The following is a 22,334-nucleotide window of genomic DNA, read 5'->3' as shown; positions in this document are numbered from 1 at the left end:
TGAATGTTATATTATATGATGGATTACTATTGTATTGAATTCTTATTAGCTTAACAACCAACCAAGATTCCAAAAGACTACCAGTGAAATGTGCTACACATCTGATAGAAATGAAGGAATCAGAATGCAGAATGAATCAGATTTCTTTTGCATAAGGCCAATATGAAAATATGTTTTAATTGACTACATATTTGCAATGGATTTTGTTCTTCTTGTGATCTCATTGTGGGTCAAGAAGTGGTTAGGATGAGAAGGGAGATCTTGACTGATTAAAACCAAGTATATTTTTTAAAAAGAATAACCATATAGACTTGGCAAGTAGTGTTGCACACAGCACAAGCATGTTTAGTTTCTTGTTGAGGTATTTTTTGTCCCAAACTAAATCTTTTTATTTTGGAAAAGTTCATGTTCATATTCCAAGCTAAAGCTGAACTAAAAAAAAAAAAAGGATTCATAATGAAAAAATAACTACTTCACAATTTTTCATGTGACTTGTATTATTGTTCTTATCTTAGATTATAACTGGTATTTTATTTTGATATGTGCCTTTGATGCTTTTCATTAAATGTCATTCCTAAACATATTAAAGGTTGATAGTGTTACTCATTCTTCTAAAATAAAGTTAACTTTTTTCTCCAGAGATCTGGTGGATGAAGCTAAAAATTACCTTTTATTGCCACAAGAACGACCACTGATGCAAGGACCAAGGACACGTCCACGAAAGCCTATTAGGTGTGGAGAGGTACTATTTGCAGGTTTGTGTTCTTGGCTGTGTAATTAGCTTTGAAATATTAGTTGTTTGTGTATTTGCATGTCTGCCTGTGGTACCCATTTTTATAAAAAGTCTATGATTTGAAAGTAATGTTAGACAAAAAGAAACAAACTGACTAGGTATTCAAGCAAGGGCAAGTCCTTGGATGGGCTTTTCATCTTAATAAGCTGGGCTTCATCTTGGAATGTCAGAAATGTAGGGTTGATCACATTTTGTGTAATGAATTGACACAAACCAAATTCAAAAGAAACTATTCATGAACTAGAATGCCTTTTATAGCTAAAGAAGGCATTTGTGGGAGCTTTACCTAGCTTTATAAATAGTATTGATTTTTCACCTGATGGGTAAGTTTACTTAAGAAAACAAAAACCAAAAGGTTGTTTGGTGAGTAGAATTGAATCAAGAGATATGAATATTTTTAAGGGATGTTTTTATTAAGTTGAGTAATTTAATGAGTTGCCTTTCTCTATTATAGGGATATTTCTGCCTCAACAAAGAAATTAGAGCACTTTCTATTTTAGATGCAAAATAAACACCAATACATACTTATTTGTTAGCTATTCTTTTTTCTCAAATATATGCCATCTCTTCTGTTTTGGTATATGTATTGCACAGCATATATCTCAACAAGATTTTCCTTTACATTATCTCTACTGACAAGAAGCCATTTTGCCTCTGCTTGAGGACCTCTGTGGGGAATTCCCTACTCTTAAAGAAATCCATTCAACTTCCAGAAAGTTTTAATTATGAGGAAACTTTTCCTAATATTTAAACAATCTATCCCTGCAACTTCTGTATTTGTGGCACAATGGAAGGAAGATTAGTTGGGAGTTGAAAAATCTGGGTTTGAATCTCAGCTCTGCCATTTTAAGGCTGTAAGCAAATCCTTTCTCTAGGCTTCAATTCCTTTATCTATAAAATGAGAAAGTTGTGTTAAGTAATTTCTGTTACCTTCTAGCTCTGAATCTCTTATGTATTCTTTCATTCCTCTTCGATACAATAATCTATCATCTTTATTTTTGCCATATTCTACTACCATGTTGAAAAATTGACAAATGAATTGTGTATAAGCACAAGTCAGGTCATACATTTCCTTGCTCAGTAACAAATGGCTCCCATATCTATCACTAGGAAAAATATAAACTTTTTTACTCATCCATAGCATTCTGTCTCCTTGGCTTCACATTGGCTGTCTTCATCCACTTCTTCCTCTCCTGAATCTTTATAAAATCCTTTACTTTCTTCAAGATGTAGCTCAAGTTCTACCTTCTTCATAATGTCTGTCTTTATCCTTCCAAAGTGCTGTGCCATTGTTTCTTAATTACTTTATATTTAGCTACCTTACATTAACTTACTATTTAAACTCCATTAGCATTCTGCACATAAATATATGCATGTACATATTACATATGTGTATTATTTATTACATGTATATTAAGTATATTACATGTACATATTGTCTTAACACAATACAATGTAAACCTTTGAGCAGGGATAATTTTTTGCCCCTTTTTGTCTGAATACCAACTCCTAAGATAGTGCCCTGCCAATAGGAGGCATTTAATGCCCACAGTGTTTGTTGGTTGATTGATGAAGAAGTGGATGTATTAAGGATAGACTATTTTTTATAAAAATTAAGCAGTAAAAAGTAGAATTTCTACATAGTAACAGAGTCAAGGAAATTCTTGCTTTTTAACATGAAAACTTTAAATATATTTGTAAATTGAGGGGAAAGGGCCAAAAGACAAAAATGCTAACAATATGGATGATCAAAGGAATAAAGTAACTGAAGAGCTGGGACAGATGGGAAGCTCTGGCTTCAGAATTAGTCCATAAAGGAAAAAGGCCTCATTCCCTTGAGATTAAAAGGAACCAAGAGAAAATGAGTGAGGGTATAGGTTAATAGAAACATACTAAGTAGAATATTATACTCAAATGGATCCATGGCATATCGTCCACCAAGGCAGGTCATAATCAGTATGACTCTTGTCTATGAAAATTGCCATAGAAAACCCACCCAACATCCTAGGGCCCTTCTCCTCATTTTCTTTAATATTATGAGAATACCATTGGGAAAAAGGAACTAGCCATTAGTTAGTCTCCTTCTTGACACATTATCATCCCATTGTGCTTTCTTATTCATTTCTTTGATGTCTATCACCCTGCTTCTCTGAAACTCCTGGTTTATGTGTTAATCTATTCATTCCCACCTTTCCTAAAGTGTAACCCATGTCTCTTAACCACATAGCAACAATTGACATTCACATCACTTGCAAAGCACTTGATTACATTTTCTCTTCTGATTCACATAGTAACAATATGAGGTACTCAGTATTATTAGCATTTTATAGATGAGAAATTAAATACCTTATCTAACTTCTCCCAGTTTTGATAAGAATTTGAGACAAAAGTTTTAGTTGGGTCTTACTAATTCCAAATCCAGTGTTTTAAATACTGGACCATGCTCCAGCACAAAACATCACAAAATATGATTAAACAATATATTATAAAGATTGTGCACTTAATAAATGCTTGCTAAATTGATTAAACAAAACCTCACTTCCATAATTTTTCTATTTCTGTCCAGATGATCTCCTGTGATTACAATACTTTTTTGGGGGGCAGGGGGGAGAAGCGGAGTTGGGAGGGAAATGGGAAGCAAGGCAGGCAGGGTTAAGTAGCTTGCCCTACTATGTATCAAATGTCTGTGGCCAGGTTTGAACTCAGTTCCTCCTGACTCCAGAACTGGCACTCTATCTTCTTTGCCACCTATCTGCCCCATGGCTTATCTCCTATAAACTAAAGGCTCCTTTTTTTTTTTTGATACACTTTTAAGACCCCCTAATAGCATCACCTTCATTCCATTTTCTGATTCAAACCACTCTCATCCCATCTCTAGCATTTTGTCCCCATTACTCTTCTTTCTCCAGTCTTCAGTTAGAGATTATCTCTGATCTGGTGATGATTACATCATTAACTAAAAACAAATTTATCATAAAAACCCTCAACTCTCAAAAAGTCTTTCCATCCCCACTACATATCTAGCCCTAGTCTCTCATGAGTTTTCCAGTCTTCTTTAATGTACTGTGTTTTGGTCATTTTGAATTGAATGTGCCATGAACATATAACATACCCAAAACAATAGTCATTCCCCTTCAAATCCACCTTTTTAGAATTCCTGGATCCCTTTATACCTAAACCTAAGTAACCCTTTCTACATAATGCATACCTTTCCAGATTTCCCCCTTTCATTGCTAGTGCCACTCTCACAAAACTATCTTATTTTCATTTTGTATTTCCTTATCTGTGTCTATATTATTTCTCCTATTATAGAATGTAAGCAGTCTGAGAGGGCTGATCTGACTCACTTTTTTATCTTCATTACCCAGAACAATATCTGACACAGAAAAAAGTTCTCATTAAATATTGGTTGGTTGATTAATAAAGACGAAGCATCTTAACTTGGCATAAAAAGCTCATATTTAGAGACAGAACCTGAGTGTGAATCCCAGTTCTTTCCCTTACTGGTTCAATGTTCCTGAGCCAAGTTCCTTTTCTTCTCTGGGTCTCTAAGGAAACTTCCTATCCTAAGTCCATTATCATTTAATTTGGGGAATTGTATAGTCCAAAGCTACATTTGAAGTAATTTTTTCATAAAATAGCATTATACGTTTTTGAGACTCCCCTACCACCTTATCTGATATATTTTTCCATAATTTCATTCCCTATAAACTTAAATGATGAGCACCAAGGACAGTGACTTTTGGATGCTATGCTGAGTATGCTATATCATTACCTACTGCTTTGGATATCACAGTACTTATAACATCACTACATAGCATTGGAAGTGCTCAACATTTTCTGTTTTGTCTTCTTTGGCCATAGGAAAGTAATCTCTTTTTTAAAACTTTCTATTTCTAAATTAGTATTTAGAAATATAGTTCTTATGCAACAGTATTAATTTGATTCTGAACCATTTCTTCCTATTGAAATCAGTTTTTAATAGTTACCTTAATATTTACCAAATTTATCTTTTGAAGCTTTGACTGGTGAGCAAAAAGAATTCCACTATTGCTACTAATCATGATATTAGTAACAAAATTAGTTTAAGATTTTGGATGGCTTCCTTTTTTCTAGGAACTTCCTACATAATTCTCAAAATAGCATTTCAAACATTAATATTTATCATTCTACCCAAAAATTTTCTTTGTCTATTTAGTGTATGTGATTTCCTAATTTAGTTTTTGAAAATAAAATAATGATATTATCAATACTTTATATTCATGCTTTATATTTACAAAACATTTTATCTACCCTATCTCAATTTATTCCCAACCTCTTGCTATTTTACTGATGAGGAAACTGAAATGGAGCTTAAAGTCCCAGTTGATTAGCCCAAGGTCACATAGCTTATATTCTTCTGATGACAACAACATATATTCAGATAAGAAAGTACAAAATAACTTCAAAAAAGGCTTTATGTAAGGAGGTAGCATCTTAACTGATGTTTGAAGGAAACATGATGGGTTTTTTGGTTTGTTTGTTTGTTTGTTTGTTTTCCTGAGGCAATTGGGGTAAAGATTTGCCCAAAGTTACACAGCTAGGAAGTGTTAAGTGTCTGAGGTCAAATTTGAACTCAGGTCCTCCTGACTTCCCGGCTGGTGCTCTACCTACTGTGCCACCTATCTGCCCTTAGAAAATGTGAAATTCTTAAGAGTGAAAGTGAGGAAGAAAACACATTAGACATGATGGACAGAGATGAGATGACATGTTGAGAGGAGACAAAATATTGAATACAAGAAAGATTAAAAAGCTAAAACAAAAATTCCAATATATTTATTAACCTATTTATAAAAATAAAGAAGAAAAAACAAGCTTTTACTCTCTACTCCCGTTTCAACATCAATCTCTTTTTTGATATCTAAAATACTTGGGAGTGAGAAAGCCAATAAGATAAGCTTTGTTTAATTTGATATTTCTTAAATAGTGAAAAATCTTTTTTAAAAGATATTTCTCATTTAAACTTAGCATGGGGCCAAGATTTAAAGACTTCTTTGTTATTAAGATATGTTCTGTGTTTTTGACCCACCTTTTCTTTTGTTTCTCTCAGTGGGTGGCTGGTGTAGTGGGGACGCCATCTCTAGTGTAGAGCGATATGATCCACAGACCAATGAGTGGAGAATGGTAGCATCAATGAGCAAACGCCGCTGTGGAGTGGGAGTCAGTGTTCTTGATGACCTTTTGTATGCAGTAGGAGGCCATGATGGATCCTCTTATCTGAACAGTGTTGAAAGGTAAGTGGAAGCAATTTTTCCCCTCTATTAACAATAATAACAATAACTAACATTTATATAGCACTTACTCTGTGCCAGGCCTTGGGCAAAGCATTTTATAGTTATTATTTCATTTGAGCCCCATTGCAACCCTGAGAGGCCTATTTTAATGGTTGAAGAAACTGAGAGCAGAGGTGAAGTCATTTTCCCAGGATCATACAGCTCATAAATGTCTGAGGCCAGATGTGAACTCAGGTCTCCTGATTCTATGCCTAGTACTTTATTCACTGCACCATCTTGCTGATAATATCACATATTTCATATGAAGGCTTTCTGTCTTTACATGAATTTAGGTAAAAGATGTAACAGTATTACTCTAGCATTATTCCTGTCATTTTGAAATCACTAAATTTTTGTGAACAACCATTAATTGGTCTTTAAAATCGTGAACTCTGAAATTCCACTTTGTGACCACAACTTTCTGTGTACATGCAGTCACGGTCCCTCATTTTTCTTAAACCTATTATTTGCTCTCATTGCATCTTCTAGACCTTTATCTCTTTATCCTGTTCATCAAGTTCTATCAACTCTTTTCTGGTTTCACTTGCCCTGATGTCTCATTTCAACAATGCTTTTGTTAATCATTTTTGAATCTTTTGCCTCTTCACTTTCTACCAGTTGCCAACCCTCAGTCACCTCTACCAGCTCTGCTTTTTCTGTTCATTCTTGGAGGACATAGATATCCAGGATTAAATCAGGAAGACTTGTTGATGGGATCCATCTGAATTATCACTGCCACTTCAACTGCCACTTATGTGCTAGGAACTAGAGATGGAGAAGCAAAAAATAAAATAGTGCCTTCCCTCCCTCTCTTTAGTCCCTACAATGAATACGTTATAATTTTCTACTCTACTCAAACCCCAAATCATGTTAATAGTATTTATTAGGTATGGAAAATATCAAAGCCATCTCATTTAATTCTTTCCCTTTCTATTCTTCTTCCATCCTATCTCAAAGTAGTAAACCATTCTACTTAACAAAGTTAGCTCTTTCACTTTTTCTCATGATCAATGTAATATTACTCTTTTGCACATTCTTTCTTACCATCTTTTCTTTTACTTTTCTTTTTTATTTCCTTTCCCTCCACCTACAAACAAGCATTTGTTCTCAAAAAGTACTTCACTATACAAAATCACAATAAAAACTGAAGGGCTTATTGGAAAAATGAAATTGGAGTACAACACTCAAAAACTTTGTCAGTGCTTCACAGAAAAGATAGTAAGTTAATAAAAATAGTAGCATGGTTTCATACATCTTAAATGCTTAAGAAATAAATAAATACTAGTAGCATCTACAGCTTCAGGCTACTGTTTGGCCTGTACCCTGGTTTCCACAGGATGCAGGCTGATAGAAGTCTTGCACAAGTTGGGTAGACTACAACTACAGACCACTGAAAGGAGGAGGAGCTTAAACCAGTCCTTCTGATCCTTCTGCATCAGAAGATACACAATAAATATGGATAGCACTTTACCTTGACAAAGCCCTGAAATTTGCTTGTGGAAGTGAGTACCAGAAAAATGGTTGGTTGTTTTTATCTTACTGTGAAGTGGCATAGTTTTTCTGGAAAAAGTGAAGAAGAAATTGTATAGAAGCAAACTTGAAATTCACATTGTGCTCAAAAATGTTCCCTAATATATCAGTCTCATTGCAGCAAATTTGCATTTTAAGATTTGACTTTGAGAACTGATTCTATACAATACTTAAATGCATCCATTATCAATGTGAACATTTCTTTCAATGACACACCAATTACAACCAACCATGTCTACCTATCCTATATGAATCTTTTCCATATCCTTTCATACCTTTACCATGGGGAATGATCCAGTGTGCTAGATGAAATGAATGAAATAAATGAAAACATTTTAGCCCACAACATATGAGCTCTCCATGGTTATCCCTCACCTTGACCTTGTCACCAACCCATCTTTTTTTAGTCATTTATTTCTCTTTTAATATCCTTTGTAATTTTCCTTTGCAAGTGTGAGGAATTACAAATTTTTTGTTTGTAATGTGTTGCAGTCTGCTCATACACATCATATGCCTCTTCATTCCTCCTTTATTTGGTTAGTTTTGTAAAGTTTTTTAGAGACTAATATTCCATTACTCACAACCATATAACACTACTTGAAAAAAAGTTGACATTAAAAAAAAATGAGTCTTAGTTTCAGGGAAGAGCTTGGGGAATATTGAAAAGATTCTCCAGTATCCCAAAGGCAGTTCAACCTGTTCTGTTCCTATTCAGTGTTAAGCCCAACTCATTTGTATTATACAGGATCTCTATAGTGGTAGAAAAGCTGTATAGATTCTACCACAACATTTTATAGTCTGAACAATAGGCTTTTTTCATGCAGTTGGTTTTCCTCATATGGCTAATTAGGAAAACGCTTTAGAGTATTTATAGACCTTTTTAGGAAGCTATGTGATACCATGTCTGGTTGCTGTCAACATGTCATCTACAAAAGCAGGGGGCCCCTAGATGATACAGACATGAGTACTGAAATCAGGAGGACCTGAGTTCAAATCTAGCTTCAGACATTTAACCTTACTAGCTATATGACCCTGGATAAGTTATTTAATCCCTACTCCTTTACAAAAGCAAACACCTGAGAAACTACATTATTTATGAAGAATCATTTTGATTATAATTCTATGCCAAATACATTCCATCTATCTTTCTTGGTGGCTTTTCCTCTTTTTTATCTTCTTATTGTAGATATTACTCAAAAGTTCTAGTCTCAATCTTATCCATTCAGCTCTTTGTGAATAAGTTGCATATCTTATATCTACAATTCCTACTTCTGTCGCATGTCATACTCACATTTGCAGCTATCTTCTAAAGATTTCTATTTATATCTAAACTCATTATATATAAAATTAAATTAATTACTTTCCCCTAAAATCTCCTTTTCTTGCTTTTCTTCCTTCTGTTAACTTCATCACAACTTTGCTAGTTGTTCATGCTTAAAACCTCAGAATAATTTTTGACTTTTTTTCTCCCCTAAGGCCTTTCCACATGATAACTAATATTTGTGTAACATTTTCAGACTTGCATTATCTCATTTTTATTAATTTATTTGATCCTTACAACAACCCTGTGAGGTAAGTGCTTTTATTATCTCCATTTTACAAATGTGCAAACTGAGACTAATAGATTGAATAATTTCCCCATGGTCACATAACTAGTAAGTGTCCAAGAGAGAATTTGAACTCAGGTGTTACTGACTCCAAGTCTAGCATCCTATGCACTACACAACTCAGTCCTCTCCTACATTATAATGTAGAATAATCCAGTATACCCAGTGAGATAAAAACATCTGCTAAACTTAAAGTACAATATAAATGTTATCTGTTATTATCCATATTTAGAAATGTAAACTCTGAATTGTTCTAAGTTTCCAGAAATAATTAATAAAATTGGATTTCCCAATGAACATTGTTTTAGACATAAGATAGGGAAAAATATATGACATATGTATCCCCTTTGACAAGAATTTGTAAATTAATCTGAGATTTCCTGTATATGCAGGGTAAACTAAACTCAACCATTGATTTATTCTTGACAGATATGACCCAAAAACAAATCAGTGGAGCAGTGATGTGGCTCCTACCAGCACCTGCAGGACTAGCGTTGGAGTAGCAGTTCTTGGAGGGTATCTGTATGCTGTGGGTGGACAAGATGGCGTCTCTTGTCTCAATATTGTTGAGAGGTGATTTTTTTTTTTAAATTAATCCTTTATTAAGTGCTTACTATGTGTCAGGCTTGGGCCTTTTAATACAAAGAAAAAGCAAAATTGTCTCTACTCACATTATAAAATAAAATAAGTTTCTGAGTAGAAAGAACTATAGAGATCTTTTTTAAAAAAGCTAATAGGTATTGATTTGGAATTCTAAAATTCTACTATTATTTAATCCAATTCTAGTGGAGCCTATTAAGTGTCCATTATTTATCCTTCATTCTTACCATCTGATCAGCCCATCTTTCTTTTCATTCATACATTTCTCTTCTGGCATTTTTTGTACCACTTCTTTGTGATTCTTTTTTTTTTAATGTGTTGATACCCATCATTTGCCCCTTCCGTTTTATTTAGGAAAATTCTTAATTTCATTTGTTCAGAGACTATAGTATTCCATGATTCACAACCATATAAAAATAACAAAAGAATGCTGGGGTTTTAAAAATGGATCTTTATTTCAGAAAGAAACTTGGGGATCATTAAAAGAAATCTGTTAAACAGCATTCTCTTCCCCCAGTTAACCAGTCTTGTCATTCACTCTACACTCTGTGTGTGTGTGTGTGTGTGTGTGTGTGTGTGTGTGTGTGTGTGTGTAGTATTTCCACGTTAGCTAGCACTTATTTATATATTCTCTTTTTAAGAGATCTTTATATGGATATTTTATTTTATTTTTATTTTTATATTTATATATGGTATGTCCTTTCTTCAAGATCTGAGGCTAAATTTGCTATTCCCATTTATAACTCACTATCCTGCCTTATAAACAATTGTGTTTTGTATTTGTGTCTGTGTATGTGTCCATTCGTTTCAGTCATATTTGACTCTTCAGGACCCATTTGGGATTTTCTTGGCAAAAATACTTGGCAAATAGTTTGCCATTTTCTTCTCCAGATTATTTTACAGAGAAGGAAACTGAGGCAAACAAGATAAAGTGACTTGCCCAGGGTCACATAGCTAGTAAGTATCTAGGGTCACATTTAAACTCAATTCTCCAGGCCTCATGTTATATCTCCAGTACTATTTAGCTGCCTTAGATTCTGAATTTTCAACATTTTCTACTTATATTTCATTCTGACTGTGACATAAATCCACAGGATTTTTCCTTTACAGTTAATTAAAATGTTGACAGTTTCATTGCATTTGTCAATAAGCAAAATTATATCTTCAAAGATCTTTGGTGTAATATAGGTCCTGCAAAAAAAGTTGTCTCCTAATTAGAAAATGTACCCAGGCTTTACATTTTCTTACTACAGATATGACCCAAAGGAGAATAAGTGGACTCGAGTAGCTTCCATGAGCACCAGGAGGCTCGGAGTAGCAGTGGCTGTATTAGGAGGATTTTTATATGCTGTGGGTGGTTCTGATGGGACATCTCCACTCAATACAGGTTAGTCCTTTCTAAGATTTGACTGCCTCCCAAAAACATGAAAAAGATCCCAATATGTCAAACCACTAATTATGTTAACAGTAGCCAACAGCACTTACTGTGGGCCAGGCACTGTGTTAAGTACTTAACACTTGCCTCATTTCATCCTTCCAACAATTCCAAGGCTGAAAGTACTATTATTATTCCCATCTTACACATCTAAGACAAACATTAAGTGACTTAATCTTCCTGTCTCCAGGCCCACTATACCACCTGACTGTTTCAGGCAGAGCTGTGCAAAAAAATTACTATAATTTTCTCCCCTTATTTTAAAATAAAAAGAGTAAATGTTATCATCTAGACACTGAATAGGGTCTAGATCAGGGGTCCTCAAACTTTTTAAATAGGGGGCCAGTTCACTGTCCCTCAGACTGTTGGAGGACCGGATTATAGTAAAAACAAAAACTTTGTTTTGTGGGCCTTTAAATAAAGAAACTTCATAGCCCTGGGTGAGGGGGATAAACATCCTCAACTGCCGCATCTGGCCCACAGGAGGTAGTTGAGGACCCCTGGTCTAGATAGATTGACGTAGTCTAACCTTTGCCTTTTCCCTAAATTGTTCTACAGTTTTTAGCCTTCTAAGCTATACCAAAAGTGTTCCTTCTTTTCTTTCCAAGCTATTAGACAACTATGGAAAACAAGAAGGACAATTTCTCTAACATGGTCACATTTCCAAAGAAATGTCTTGTATTAATCTGTTCTTCATATCATGTCCAAGTAAACAGATTCCCTAATGTTAATGGGAATAGTGATTTTAATCATTACCAGTTCTAGACAAAGTGAACATTTTGCCTGAGCCTATTATTATTTTCTATCTTTCTTAGTATGGAGAGTAAGACTGATAGTAAGTGATTGGCTATATTTTAAATTGTGACATAGAAGGAAGCTAATATCCAGGCTGCCTATTAAAATTTGTCTTATTTAAAACTATGAGGCATTGAAGTCACAGTGATCCAGGCTTATTAAAGTTCCACTGACAGTATTTACTGAAACTATGGAAATACTTTGAGAATCCCTTAATGATTTTATTTCCCCTGCAGTGGAGCGCTACAACCCCCAGGAAAATCGCTGGCACACAATAGCCCCTATGGGGACTCGTCGGAAACACCTCGGCTGTGCAGTGTATCAAGACATGATCTATGCTGTAGGAGGCAGGGATGACACCACCGAGCTCAGCAGTGCTGAGAGATACAACCCTAGAACCAACCAGTGGTCTCCAGTGGTGGCCATGACATCCCGCCGAAGTGGAGTAAGTACCAGAGTACAAGAGACCTGAATGGCTTCTTTTTGTTGGGAGCTTGTTAAAGGGAATTATCAGGGAAATATTCATTCTGTTGGAAAAATGTGGTCTTTAAAGTACATTGCAGTAGAATGAAAGCTATGGACTGCTGTTAACTAATTACTTAATTTACTGCAGATTTTTTTTGTCTAAATCTACCTCTTGTGCACAGAGGATAATTTTTTTCAATGTGTCAGTTCTTAAAATGAAACTTTTGTGTACTTTTGTCACCAGTTAAAACTTCTGTTATTGAATCATATCACAGTTTAAAAATTGAGTTTATTTTTAAATATTTTGTATCTTTTCCCACTCTGTAACAATCTTCAACTGCTTCTTTCTCCCACCCCAATTCTGTCTGTAACCATTATAGCAAAATATGCCTCTATGACTGAGTCAACAAAAGGCAAATACAAGATAACACCCATCTCCAGGAGTCAATTTTATTCCACTCTATATCAGGATATAGGTCCAGATTAGGTTGGCTTGAGAGATTTACTGAGCAAGACATAGCATAGACAGAGGGGACTAATAGTGTATTTTCAGTACATTTTTTAGTACCATACTTCAAAGAGGATGGGAAGGGACTAAGTATTTATTATATTCCTGCTATGTGCTAGACATTATACTTAGGACTTTGTAAATATTATCTCATTGAATCCTCCTAACAACCTTTTGAGGTTAGTGCTATATTAGCCTCATTTTACAGTTGAGAAAACTGAAGAAGACAGCAGTTAAGTAATTTGCCCAGAGTCACAGAACTAAATAACTATCTGAGATCATATTGGTCCAGCATAGTATCCACTGCACTTCTGATGTGGTAGAATAGTATGTATAAAAGTGCATCTGAAATAGCTGTGCAAATCCAGATATTATTAAGGTAGAAATTAGTATCTTCCCACTATCATAAATCCTCCTAGTTAATTAAAAAGTATTTATTAAGCACCTACTATGTCCCGTGCCTTGATTAGAGCTCATATTTTCCTGGGACACAGTATGTATTTGGATGAATGGGTGCGCTTGTATGCACAAAACATATTCAAGACAAATACAAGATAGTTTGAGGAGGAGGGACACTACTTGTGTGTGGGGATGGAGATCAGGAAAGACTTCATATAGAAGGTAAAGCTCAGGCTGATTCTTGACGGAACAAAGTATTTTAAAAGATATAGGTGAAGAGAAAGTGAATTCCAAGTATGAGAAATGGCAAATACAAAGCCAGAGGTGGGAGAGAGGGGTATATTGTGAGGGACAGCAAAATGGTCAATTTAGTTAAACCATAGACTGTAGAAAAGGAAATAATATATAATAAAGGTATTACAGATTTGGACCAGATTATGAGGAGATTTAAATGTCAGGTAGAGGATCCTAGAAGCAAGAGAGAGCAATTAAACTTGACTGAGTAGGGAAGTGGTGTGGTCAGACCTGCCCTTTAGAAAAATCACATTGATAGATATGTGGAGGATGAGTTGGATAAAAGAGAGAATGAGGCAGGGAGACCAGTGAGGAGACCGCTGCAATAATTCATGTCAGGATGATAGCCTGGACTAGAGATGTGGCTATAGCAAGTGAGAATGCTTCAGGTATAACACATGTTAATGTGGGAAAAAATTGCAAGATTTAGCATCTTAGACTAAAAAGCAACATGTACAGGGAAGGAGAGGAATTGATAAAGATGCCAAATAATTGCAAACCTGGGAGACAAAGTGTAATGTTCTCTTCTCTAAATTATAATCGTTCTCTGGTAGCAAGTTTCTTGGGAAGCTTCTGGAGGTAGCCTTAGTTTCAGTTCAAAGTAATAATCACCTCAAATGCAGCCAGCTGTTAAAAGTTCAGATCCTTTATTGTCTCCTTCAAAATAGCCCAGTTAACTTTCGTAGAGGCCTATCTCTCTCCTTGGTTCCAAGAGCTCTTGTTGCTAATCTTTTAGCTCTTCCAGCTTCTGCCTCTAGCTCTCTCTGAATCCTTTATTCTGCCCAACTGAATCCTGGCTTCTCAATCTCCCAAAAGTCTCTAGTTGGCTTGTGGGAGCTCCTTATATATGATCTCTTAAAGGTGTGAACTCTAAAGTTGACTCCTCCTCTGAGAATGGGCTTGTGGGTTAGTGGGCTTGTCCTTCCTGACTTGCGAATCTCCTGGACTTGTGAATCTCCTGGAGTGCCTATCAATTCCATTGACTTAGCATCTTGTAAGAATCATAACAACAAAGAATGATGGTGCCTTCAAAAGATATGGGAAAGTTTGGAAGAGAAATAGTTTTTGGAGAAAAGATAATGAATTCTGTCTTGAACATGTTAAGTTTGAAATGTGTCTGGAATATCCATTTCAAAGTTTCTAGTAGGCAGTTGGTGGTGCAAGCCCAGAAGAGGAAAATATCTAAGGGAATAACATATAAAAAGAACTTAGATGCAGGATAGATGAAAAGACCTAAATCAGGGTGTCTTTCCTGCAGGATAGGTGACACTCCACAAATCAAGGCAAGTGGGCCTAAAAGTCAGACAGCACAAGAAATTGTGGTTTCCCTCAAGAAGAGTAGGAACAGGGAATCATTGTCCAGAAGGGACATTAGCCAGGAAAGGTTGCTTCAGAATGGTCAGGGCAGAGAAGAAGGAGGATAACAGAAAGAAAGAAAAAAGTTGTTTTAAGTGAAAAAGAGCAAATACTAATTTGCATTAATAATAAATTAAAATATCCACATGGCCAAAACATAATAGAGTAGAAATATCAGCTATCAATTCATATTACCAATAACTAATGAACAGTATTTTAACTTCAATTCAGAAAATTTCAGAACTGAAAATATTCTCAGCAGCTATTTAATGCAAACCGTACTTCCCAAAAATAATTTTTTCCTACAGCATAAATAAAAAGTGGTCATTCAGCCTCAACTTACAGCATTCCAGTGATGAAAGACCTCCCTATCCATTTTGGAGAGCTGAATAATTTACTCAAATCTAAATTTGCCTCATTGTAACTTTCAGAATAAATCAAATCCTTCTATATGTCATCCCATCAAATACTTAAAGATAACTGTTAATCCCCTACTCCAATCTTTTCTGCTTCAGAATAATTAACTCCAGTTTATTCAGCCAGTCCTTAGATGGCATGTACTCAAGGTCCTTTACCGTCCTAGTTGCCATTCTCTAGATGCTCTGCAGCTTTTCTCTTCTTTTTGATGTCATTACTATCCTCAGTTGAATGTGATTCCTAAATATTCTTATATTAAATTATTTTATTCCATTTAAATATTAATAAATGTTTTGGGAGTTGACTTTTTCTGACTTTTAAATAAATATAATTTTGTAGATTTGGTCATTTACCAAGTTGTGGACTTAGCCATTTCCTTTTCTATTTATATATAATTTAACTGAAAACTTCTGTATGTGGGTGTAGGGATTCAAGTGAATTTGAACAGTATTTTTTAATCCAAGCCTGAGATTTCATCAGTTAGGAAATTTCAGATAAAGAAAGTCCCCATGCCAATACTATTGCAACACATTTATACTCTTTGAATGTTGCATGATACTGAGGTTAAATTTAACAATGATCATATAGAGTGTACAGATCAGAGGAAAGACTTGAACTCACATCTTTCTGACTTAAAGGTCAGCCTACTTTTCAGTGCTGCCTCTTATTGAACATGAGTTAATAAAAAGCATAATAATTGATATTTATGTATCTCAGGCTTTCAAATTATATGTTTTTGCCCTATAGGTCGGCCTTGCAGTAGTAAACGGACAACTTATGGCAGTAGGAGGTTTTGATGGTACAACATATTTGAAGACAATTGAAGTCTTTGACCCTGATGCTAACACATGGAGGTAATCTTTAAGCTATACTGAAAAAAACATCTTTTTCATTCACAAACTTGGACCATTATATGTATATAAGATAACACGATCTGAAATTATCTGAAATTATAATTGAGTCAAGAACTTGTTCTCTTTGCAGTTCATTGGAAAGAAACTATTAACATAGCATTCAATTTGATTTGGCCTGAATGCCTATTGAAATGAAATGGTTTAATCTAACTTTAACTTTGATACTTAATTCAACTTTAAAATTTCTTATATTTTTATGTTATTTGGGGCAGCCATTTCTTAACCTTTTCAGTTAGAAAATTTTTTGATATCGATTTAATTCCTGACATTTGTTCTTCAGCTATTTGCTTCTCTGTAGTGGTGACTGTAGTCACAGAAAGATATCCAAAATTGTTCAGTAATTGCAGTAGTAATACTGCCTTGAATCTAAATTGATGCCATTTTGCCAAAGCATTCAGATAACTGTCACGTATACTCATATCAGCTTATAACTTGTCATTTTATAACTAAAATACACACACACACAATTACAGTTGTAGAGCTATGAGATCCTCTAATTCAATTTGCTTGTTTTATAGTTGAAAAAACTGAGATGCAAAAAAATTAAATGATTTGAAAATAGAAACCAGATCTCCTAACTCCCCAATCTAGTACTGTTTTTACAGATGGGGAAATAAAGACACAAGCTTAAATAATCTGCTTTTTCTTCCTGTAAAGTATTTCTTTTCATTATGGATCTTAATTCTAGAAGGAAATAGTAGATAAGGACTATTTGGGAAGTTAACCAATTTTTTGCATTTATTCTGCTATTTAATTCTATGCCCCTATGCACAACATGTATTTTAAAAAAGAGAACCCTTTCTAAAATACTTTCTACCTATGAAGTCAGTGCAATTATTACTATAGCATTTTATAGATGAGAAAACTGATGCTTGGGTAAAATGACTTGCTTCTATGATATGCCTAATAAATGTCACAATCATTATTTGAATCCACATTCTGTTAATTTCAAGTGTAGTGCTTTTTCTGCTATATCAAGCTACCCTTCACATTCCCAAGTTAAATTTGTGAAATCCTTTAGGATCATCTGAAAAATTTTGATTTTTTTGCATATATTAACACAAAAAATCTCTAAAGAGTTCTCTCTTCTGTTCTGTGGAAATGCTTCTTCTTACAGATGATTGATTAAACGTGTTTTAGACACTTCTTTTTGCTAGCAGGATTAAACTTCACTGAGTCATAGAATATAATGTTTGAAGGAAACTTGCAAGTTATTGCACTGTTCTGCCTCTTTCAACTGAAGCAGCTTTAGATTGGTTGTTTATATATTATTTGGCAGATAGTTTTAAAATAATTTCTCCTTGTGGGAGATTTATTTTGTTAGAAATCTATTGGATCAAATAGAAAGAAAATAGTGTCATCTGCATTGGACTGGCAAGAATTTTTATAATTGCCATTTGTTTTTGAGAGTTCGCCTATATTGACTACTTCCTCCCATTATTTGAATTCCATGATAAACTGTTTTGAGAAGAGCTTTGGTTTAGGGATTTGGTTTAATTTAGCCTGCTTATTTAACTATAACATGCAAGAAATTGCTCTAACTAGTAACCAGGTATTACCAAATGCTGCAATCCCTACAAGAAAAAATAGTCAATATACTATACTGATACAGTGCTGATTTAGACATTATTTCCCCCTCATAGTTTCCTTTGGGTTTCAGCAGGAGCAGGAATCCTTTTAAGGACTTAGTCATAGTATTTAAAGAGGCATGAATTCATTCACTTGTTCATTCAGCAATGTGCCAGGCACTGTGTGGGCTACAGAGTGATACAAGATTTGTTTGAATAAAATGGAAAAAAGAGTACTGAACGATCTATTACTAAATAATTTGCTACTACATTAATTGCTCTAACTAATCTTCAGAGATCCTTCCTGGGACAGTAATAAGTTTCTGGCTACTGTTCCTAGGTTCAGAAGCCTTTCTACACTATCCCCTAAGAGAATTTTACCTCAGAGTTCTTACAGTTCTCTTTCTTCCATAGTCTCTCCATCACTTTCATTCAAATCTCTTTACCCCCCCCCCCAAAAAAAAAGAGGAAAATTATAATGTTTAGAAGATGGAAAAGAACTGAGAAGCCAGGTTTCTTTCCAGTGTTAAATGTAGTAACATCCATTTTAATATTTCAGATTAAGAAATGGAAAAAAAAGAAATAATCTGCTTGGAATTTGGAAAATTTGGAATCTTGAGCTTTTTAAATTTTTAATCCCAAAGTCCTTGGTCCTCTCCTCTTTAGATTAAAGAACTGGATGGCCAGCAAACTGAAATGGGTAATGGTGATTTAGTCTGTCACAGAAACTTAGAGTTGGAGAGGATTTCAGAGGCCATCAAGCCCAAATGTATTTGTACCTGTGTGAGATCCTTGCCATAGCATCTTCTCAAGAACAGTCAAGTCACCCAGCTTTTCCTTGATGTTCCCTAGTGAAGCAGCTCCTTGAACACTTCTCAGATTTGCCTCCCAGCATTTTCCATCCTTTGATCCTATTTCTGAATACATTTTTAATACCTCTTCTATTCAACTTCCTATCGTGTTCCCTAGAGTCTTCTCTCCTCCATGCTGAATAGCTTCCATTTCTTTTGGTCTTTGAACAACGTGGCATCGAGCCCCCTTGCCCTCTTCCCTGGTCTCCCTCTATTGGTTTCCTTTCCGGCACAGTGCTCTCAGCACCACAAGTTCCTCAGGACTTGTGACCTCAACAAATTCATCACTATCCCATCTGGTATTCTGGATATGCCTCTTTCAGGACAACCTATGACACATTAGTTATTTAATTATCATGTCCTATCATAGGACTCAAATTCTGTTACAAACTCCAAAAGATTTTGTTGTATTGATTGTACGTGAATACTCCCAGCAATGAGTGATATTTTTACTTTGGGCTTGGATTTTGGAGGGATTTGGGGGCGGGGAGGGGAGGGGGGGAGAAAGGGGATTTCATTCTGTTTCATTTTTTGTTTTTTTTCTCTATTGCCTGGTAGAATTTCTAACATATGATAGACAATTGATAAAGGCATAATGACAGGGTGATGGACTGATTTTTAAAATGAAATTTGAGTGGAGAAAGCCCCAAGTTACACCTTGCCATATTTTATTTTTCATTTTTAACTATAAGATAAAATGAAACCAGAGAAACTTTTATGCTCAATAAACATTTTTGGTTGATTTGTTATCATCTTGTGCTGGTTTTACTTGGATAGTTTGTGAACAGAAATTAAATTATTAGAAAATCTGACTCTATTTCTTTTTTTGCAGGTTATATGGTGGTATGAATTATCGTCGGCTAGGGGGTGGTGTAGGTGTGATTAAAATGACACATTGTGAGTCTCACATATGGTAAGCGTCTGTGAGGAAACCCCATGGTTCTCATTCACATATATGCCTGTGTGTCTAGTGGAAAAGACTCGTTGACTTTGGAGCTGTGTGAGGTTTTGAAAACAGATCAAATTTTATTCTTTGCCGGTGCCTCAATGTGGAAATATAAATCCAGTGACTTTTCTGAAAGAGCAGCTATTGGAAACTGCATTGGCTGGACTCTTCTCAACACGTTGAAGCTTCGCTTGTATTTTAATTTTTTAAATACCAATATGCTTTTTGAGCAAAAAACCTTCAGAGCACTCCAGCATAAGCAAGACCCCAGAACTAAGAGATGTGTTGGGAGTCTGGCAAAGGGAACAAGTTGCCTCTTCCAAGATGAAATGAAATGGTTTCTCACATAGTGGAAACTGTAGTGTGGAGTGGGCAAAAGTGGAAAATGATACTGAAAACATTACTTTTGCCTTATTTACAGAAAGCTTCAGAAAAAAGTACTTGACCTACAAGATGCCACCTTTGCACAAAAGTTTTTGACAATGTGCAGAAGAATATTTATTTTTTGTTTTCATCTGTTAAATGTCTTTACATGTTTTCATCTGTTACGTGTCTGTTTTTCTTTGTACTCATCACCAAAAGAAGAAAAAAAAAGGTAAACAACAAAACCCATAATTGTTATTTTAAAGTAATTGACTTTGAAAAATGCTCATTTGGGAAGTAAGACTATATATAACCTATTTTTTTCAGGGTATTCCAATTCCAAAACTATATATGATGGATCAGCTCCTAAGGATCAGCAATTATAAAAAAGTTATCTAAAATATGTTAGTCAGCCTTCTTACTAAAGTACCACATGACTTGAAAGTCATTAAAAAACAAACAACTCTTAGCTCACTTCTAAACATGAAGTCAAAAAGGAATGTCAATTCAATAAAAAGAAGTCGAGACTCTCAAATGCTGCAGTTTTCTTCAGTGACAACTTGATTCTTGTTTTCCTATATGAATTTGTTCATTGACTGATTTTATTACAGTCTTTTTAAAACAATGTTCCTCTTGGGTTTTTCTGCTAGAACTAGAGCTCTGCTCAGTGCCTCTAAAATGCCAGTAGGGTACCCTCCCATACTGCCTGGAGAACCCTGCAACTCTGCAAGAGTTCTTGCTCAAAAGCATTGCAGACTGAAGCAACTTTGTTTTCTATTTCCTTATTGCTACTTTGGACCAGCAAGGAGAGGTGATATCTCCCCCTCAGTGGACACTGTTATGCAAGTCCTTCCACTTAAGTGTGTAGGCGAGGCCTGCTGCGACAAGATGGGATTCTACAATCCGTGTAACAAGAATCCATGTTAGTGAGCAGAAACCAATTAAAGCGTCTAACAATATTTTGTTTGTTGTGTAAAGCTATATTCCGTTGCCTTCATCCTCGCTGGTGAAGAGCTAACTAAGCATGTAAGGTTACTGAAAAGGAAAAGCAATGTTAAAAAACCCTCATTTCTTCTGGGGTTTTTTTCCTTGTTTCCTTATTCATGTGCTTGATATGAAAGTCTTGGAATAAGACTTATGTGATGACAACAAAAATGAATGACCATCCCTTTTTTCCCCCCAACAGAAATGGTTGGCAATTCTTGTGTTTACATTCAAAAATCATTTGCACCTTTACAAGAAAAAAAAGTATTTGGTAAACAGTTGTTTACATGTATCATTTATGCTTTTTCTAGCATGAGTAACTTGTTTAAAAAATAGTGTTTACCTTAATAAATTTCTTTAATGCTATTTAGTGCTTGTTCCTTTTTGTTTAGGCAACCATCCAGCTGCCACTTACTGATTTTACAGAACAGAATACCTAATGGAAGCAATACCTTATAGGTTGTTTTTACAGTTCAGATGTAATTTATATTTTAAAAAATAACGATCAAAATTAGTAAGCTTAATTATATAGTTTAACATAGATTGAGAGATCATTAATACTTAATGGCAGTGGTCTTAACATTATTCAGTCTTGAAGTTGGGAATTCAGGCTTAAATGCAGAGGAAGTGGGTATTACTATGCCAAGCTTAATTAAGCATTGTCAAAAGACAACAGGGGTGGGTTCAAGAGATTGGGCTCAAGGCTTAATCAGAAAGATTTGAATCTTGACTGCTGCTTCAGACCCTAGTTATGTGACCCTGGGCAAGTTACTTAATCTCTCTCTTAATAATAGTACCTGCCTCATAAGAGAGTTATTGTGAGGATCAGATAAGTTAACATGTAAAGTGCTTTTCAGACCTCAAAGTGCTATACAAACCACTAGCTAATATTTTAAAATCTGTGGCATACTATTAAATTCTAGGCCTTTTTGTTCCCATTGTTTTTTAAATCACTTTGCATTTTGAAAAATATTCAGTTCCCATTTTCTTACAGAATTGAGTTGGATAGCATTTAAAGCAGGGATTCTTAATCTGGAGTTCATGGACCCTCAAAGAATCTACTTATAGGTTTCAGGTGGATCCTTGAATTTGAATCAGAAAAAATATTTTCCTTAGTAATAATTGTGTCTCTACTTTTTTCACTTCAAAACATTATGAGAGCGGGTCTATCCACTGGCTTGGCTTCATCAGACTTGC

At 34.9% G+C, this 22,334-nt stretch overlaps 1 protein-coding gene across 1 annotated transcript in view; it reads left to right on the top strand.

Moving 5' to 3' along the window:
* The window catches only part of KLHL20 (kelch like family member 20), a 64,048-nt gene extending 42,545 nt beyond the window's left edge, over window positions 1–21,503 (top strand). The window contains exons 6-12 of the mRNA XM_051998926.1: window positions 640–755; window positions 5,883–6,066; window positions 9,672–9,815; window positions 11,096–11,229; window positions 12,309–12,517; window positions 16,259–16,365; window positions 19,677–21,503. Of these exons, the coding sequence (XP_051854886.1) occupies window positions 640–755; window positions 5,883–6,066; window positions 9,672–9,815; window positions 11,096–11,229; window positions 12,309–12,517; window positions 16,259–16,365; window positions 19,677–19,761 (979 nt within the window). The 3' untranslated portion in view covers window positions 19,762–21,503. The remainder of the gene's footprint in view (window positions 1–639; window positions 756–5,882; window positions 6,067–9,671; window positions 9,816–11,095; window positions 11,230–12,308; window positions 12,518–16,258; window positions 16,366–19,676) is intronic.
* The last annotated feature ends 831 nt before the right edge of the window (window positions 21,504–22,334 follow it).

The sequence above is a fragment of the Antechinus flavipes genome, chromosome 4, assembly GCF_016432865.1.
Source record: "Antechinus flavipes isolate AdamAnt ecotype Samford, QLD, Australia chromosome 4, AdamAnt_v2, whole genome shotgun sequence".
NCBI classification, from domain to species: domain Eukaryota; kingdom Metazoa; phylum Chordata; class Mammalia; order Dasyuromorphia; family Dasyuridae; genus Antechinus; species Antechinus flavipes.
This window is presented reverse-complemented; position numbering and strand designations above follow the sequence as displayed.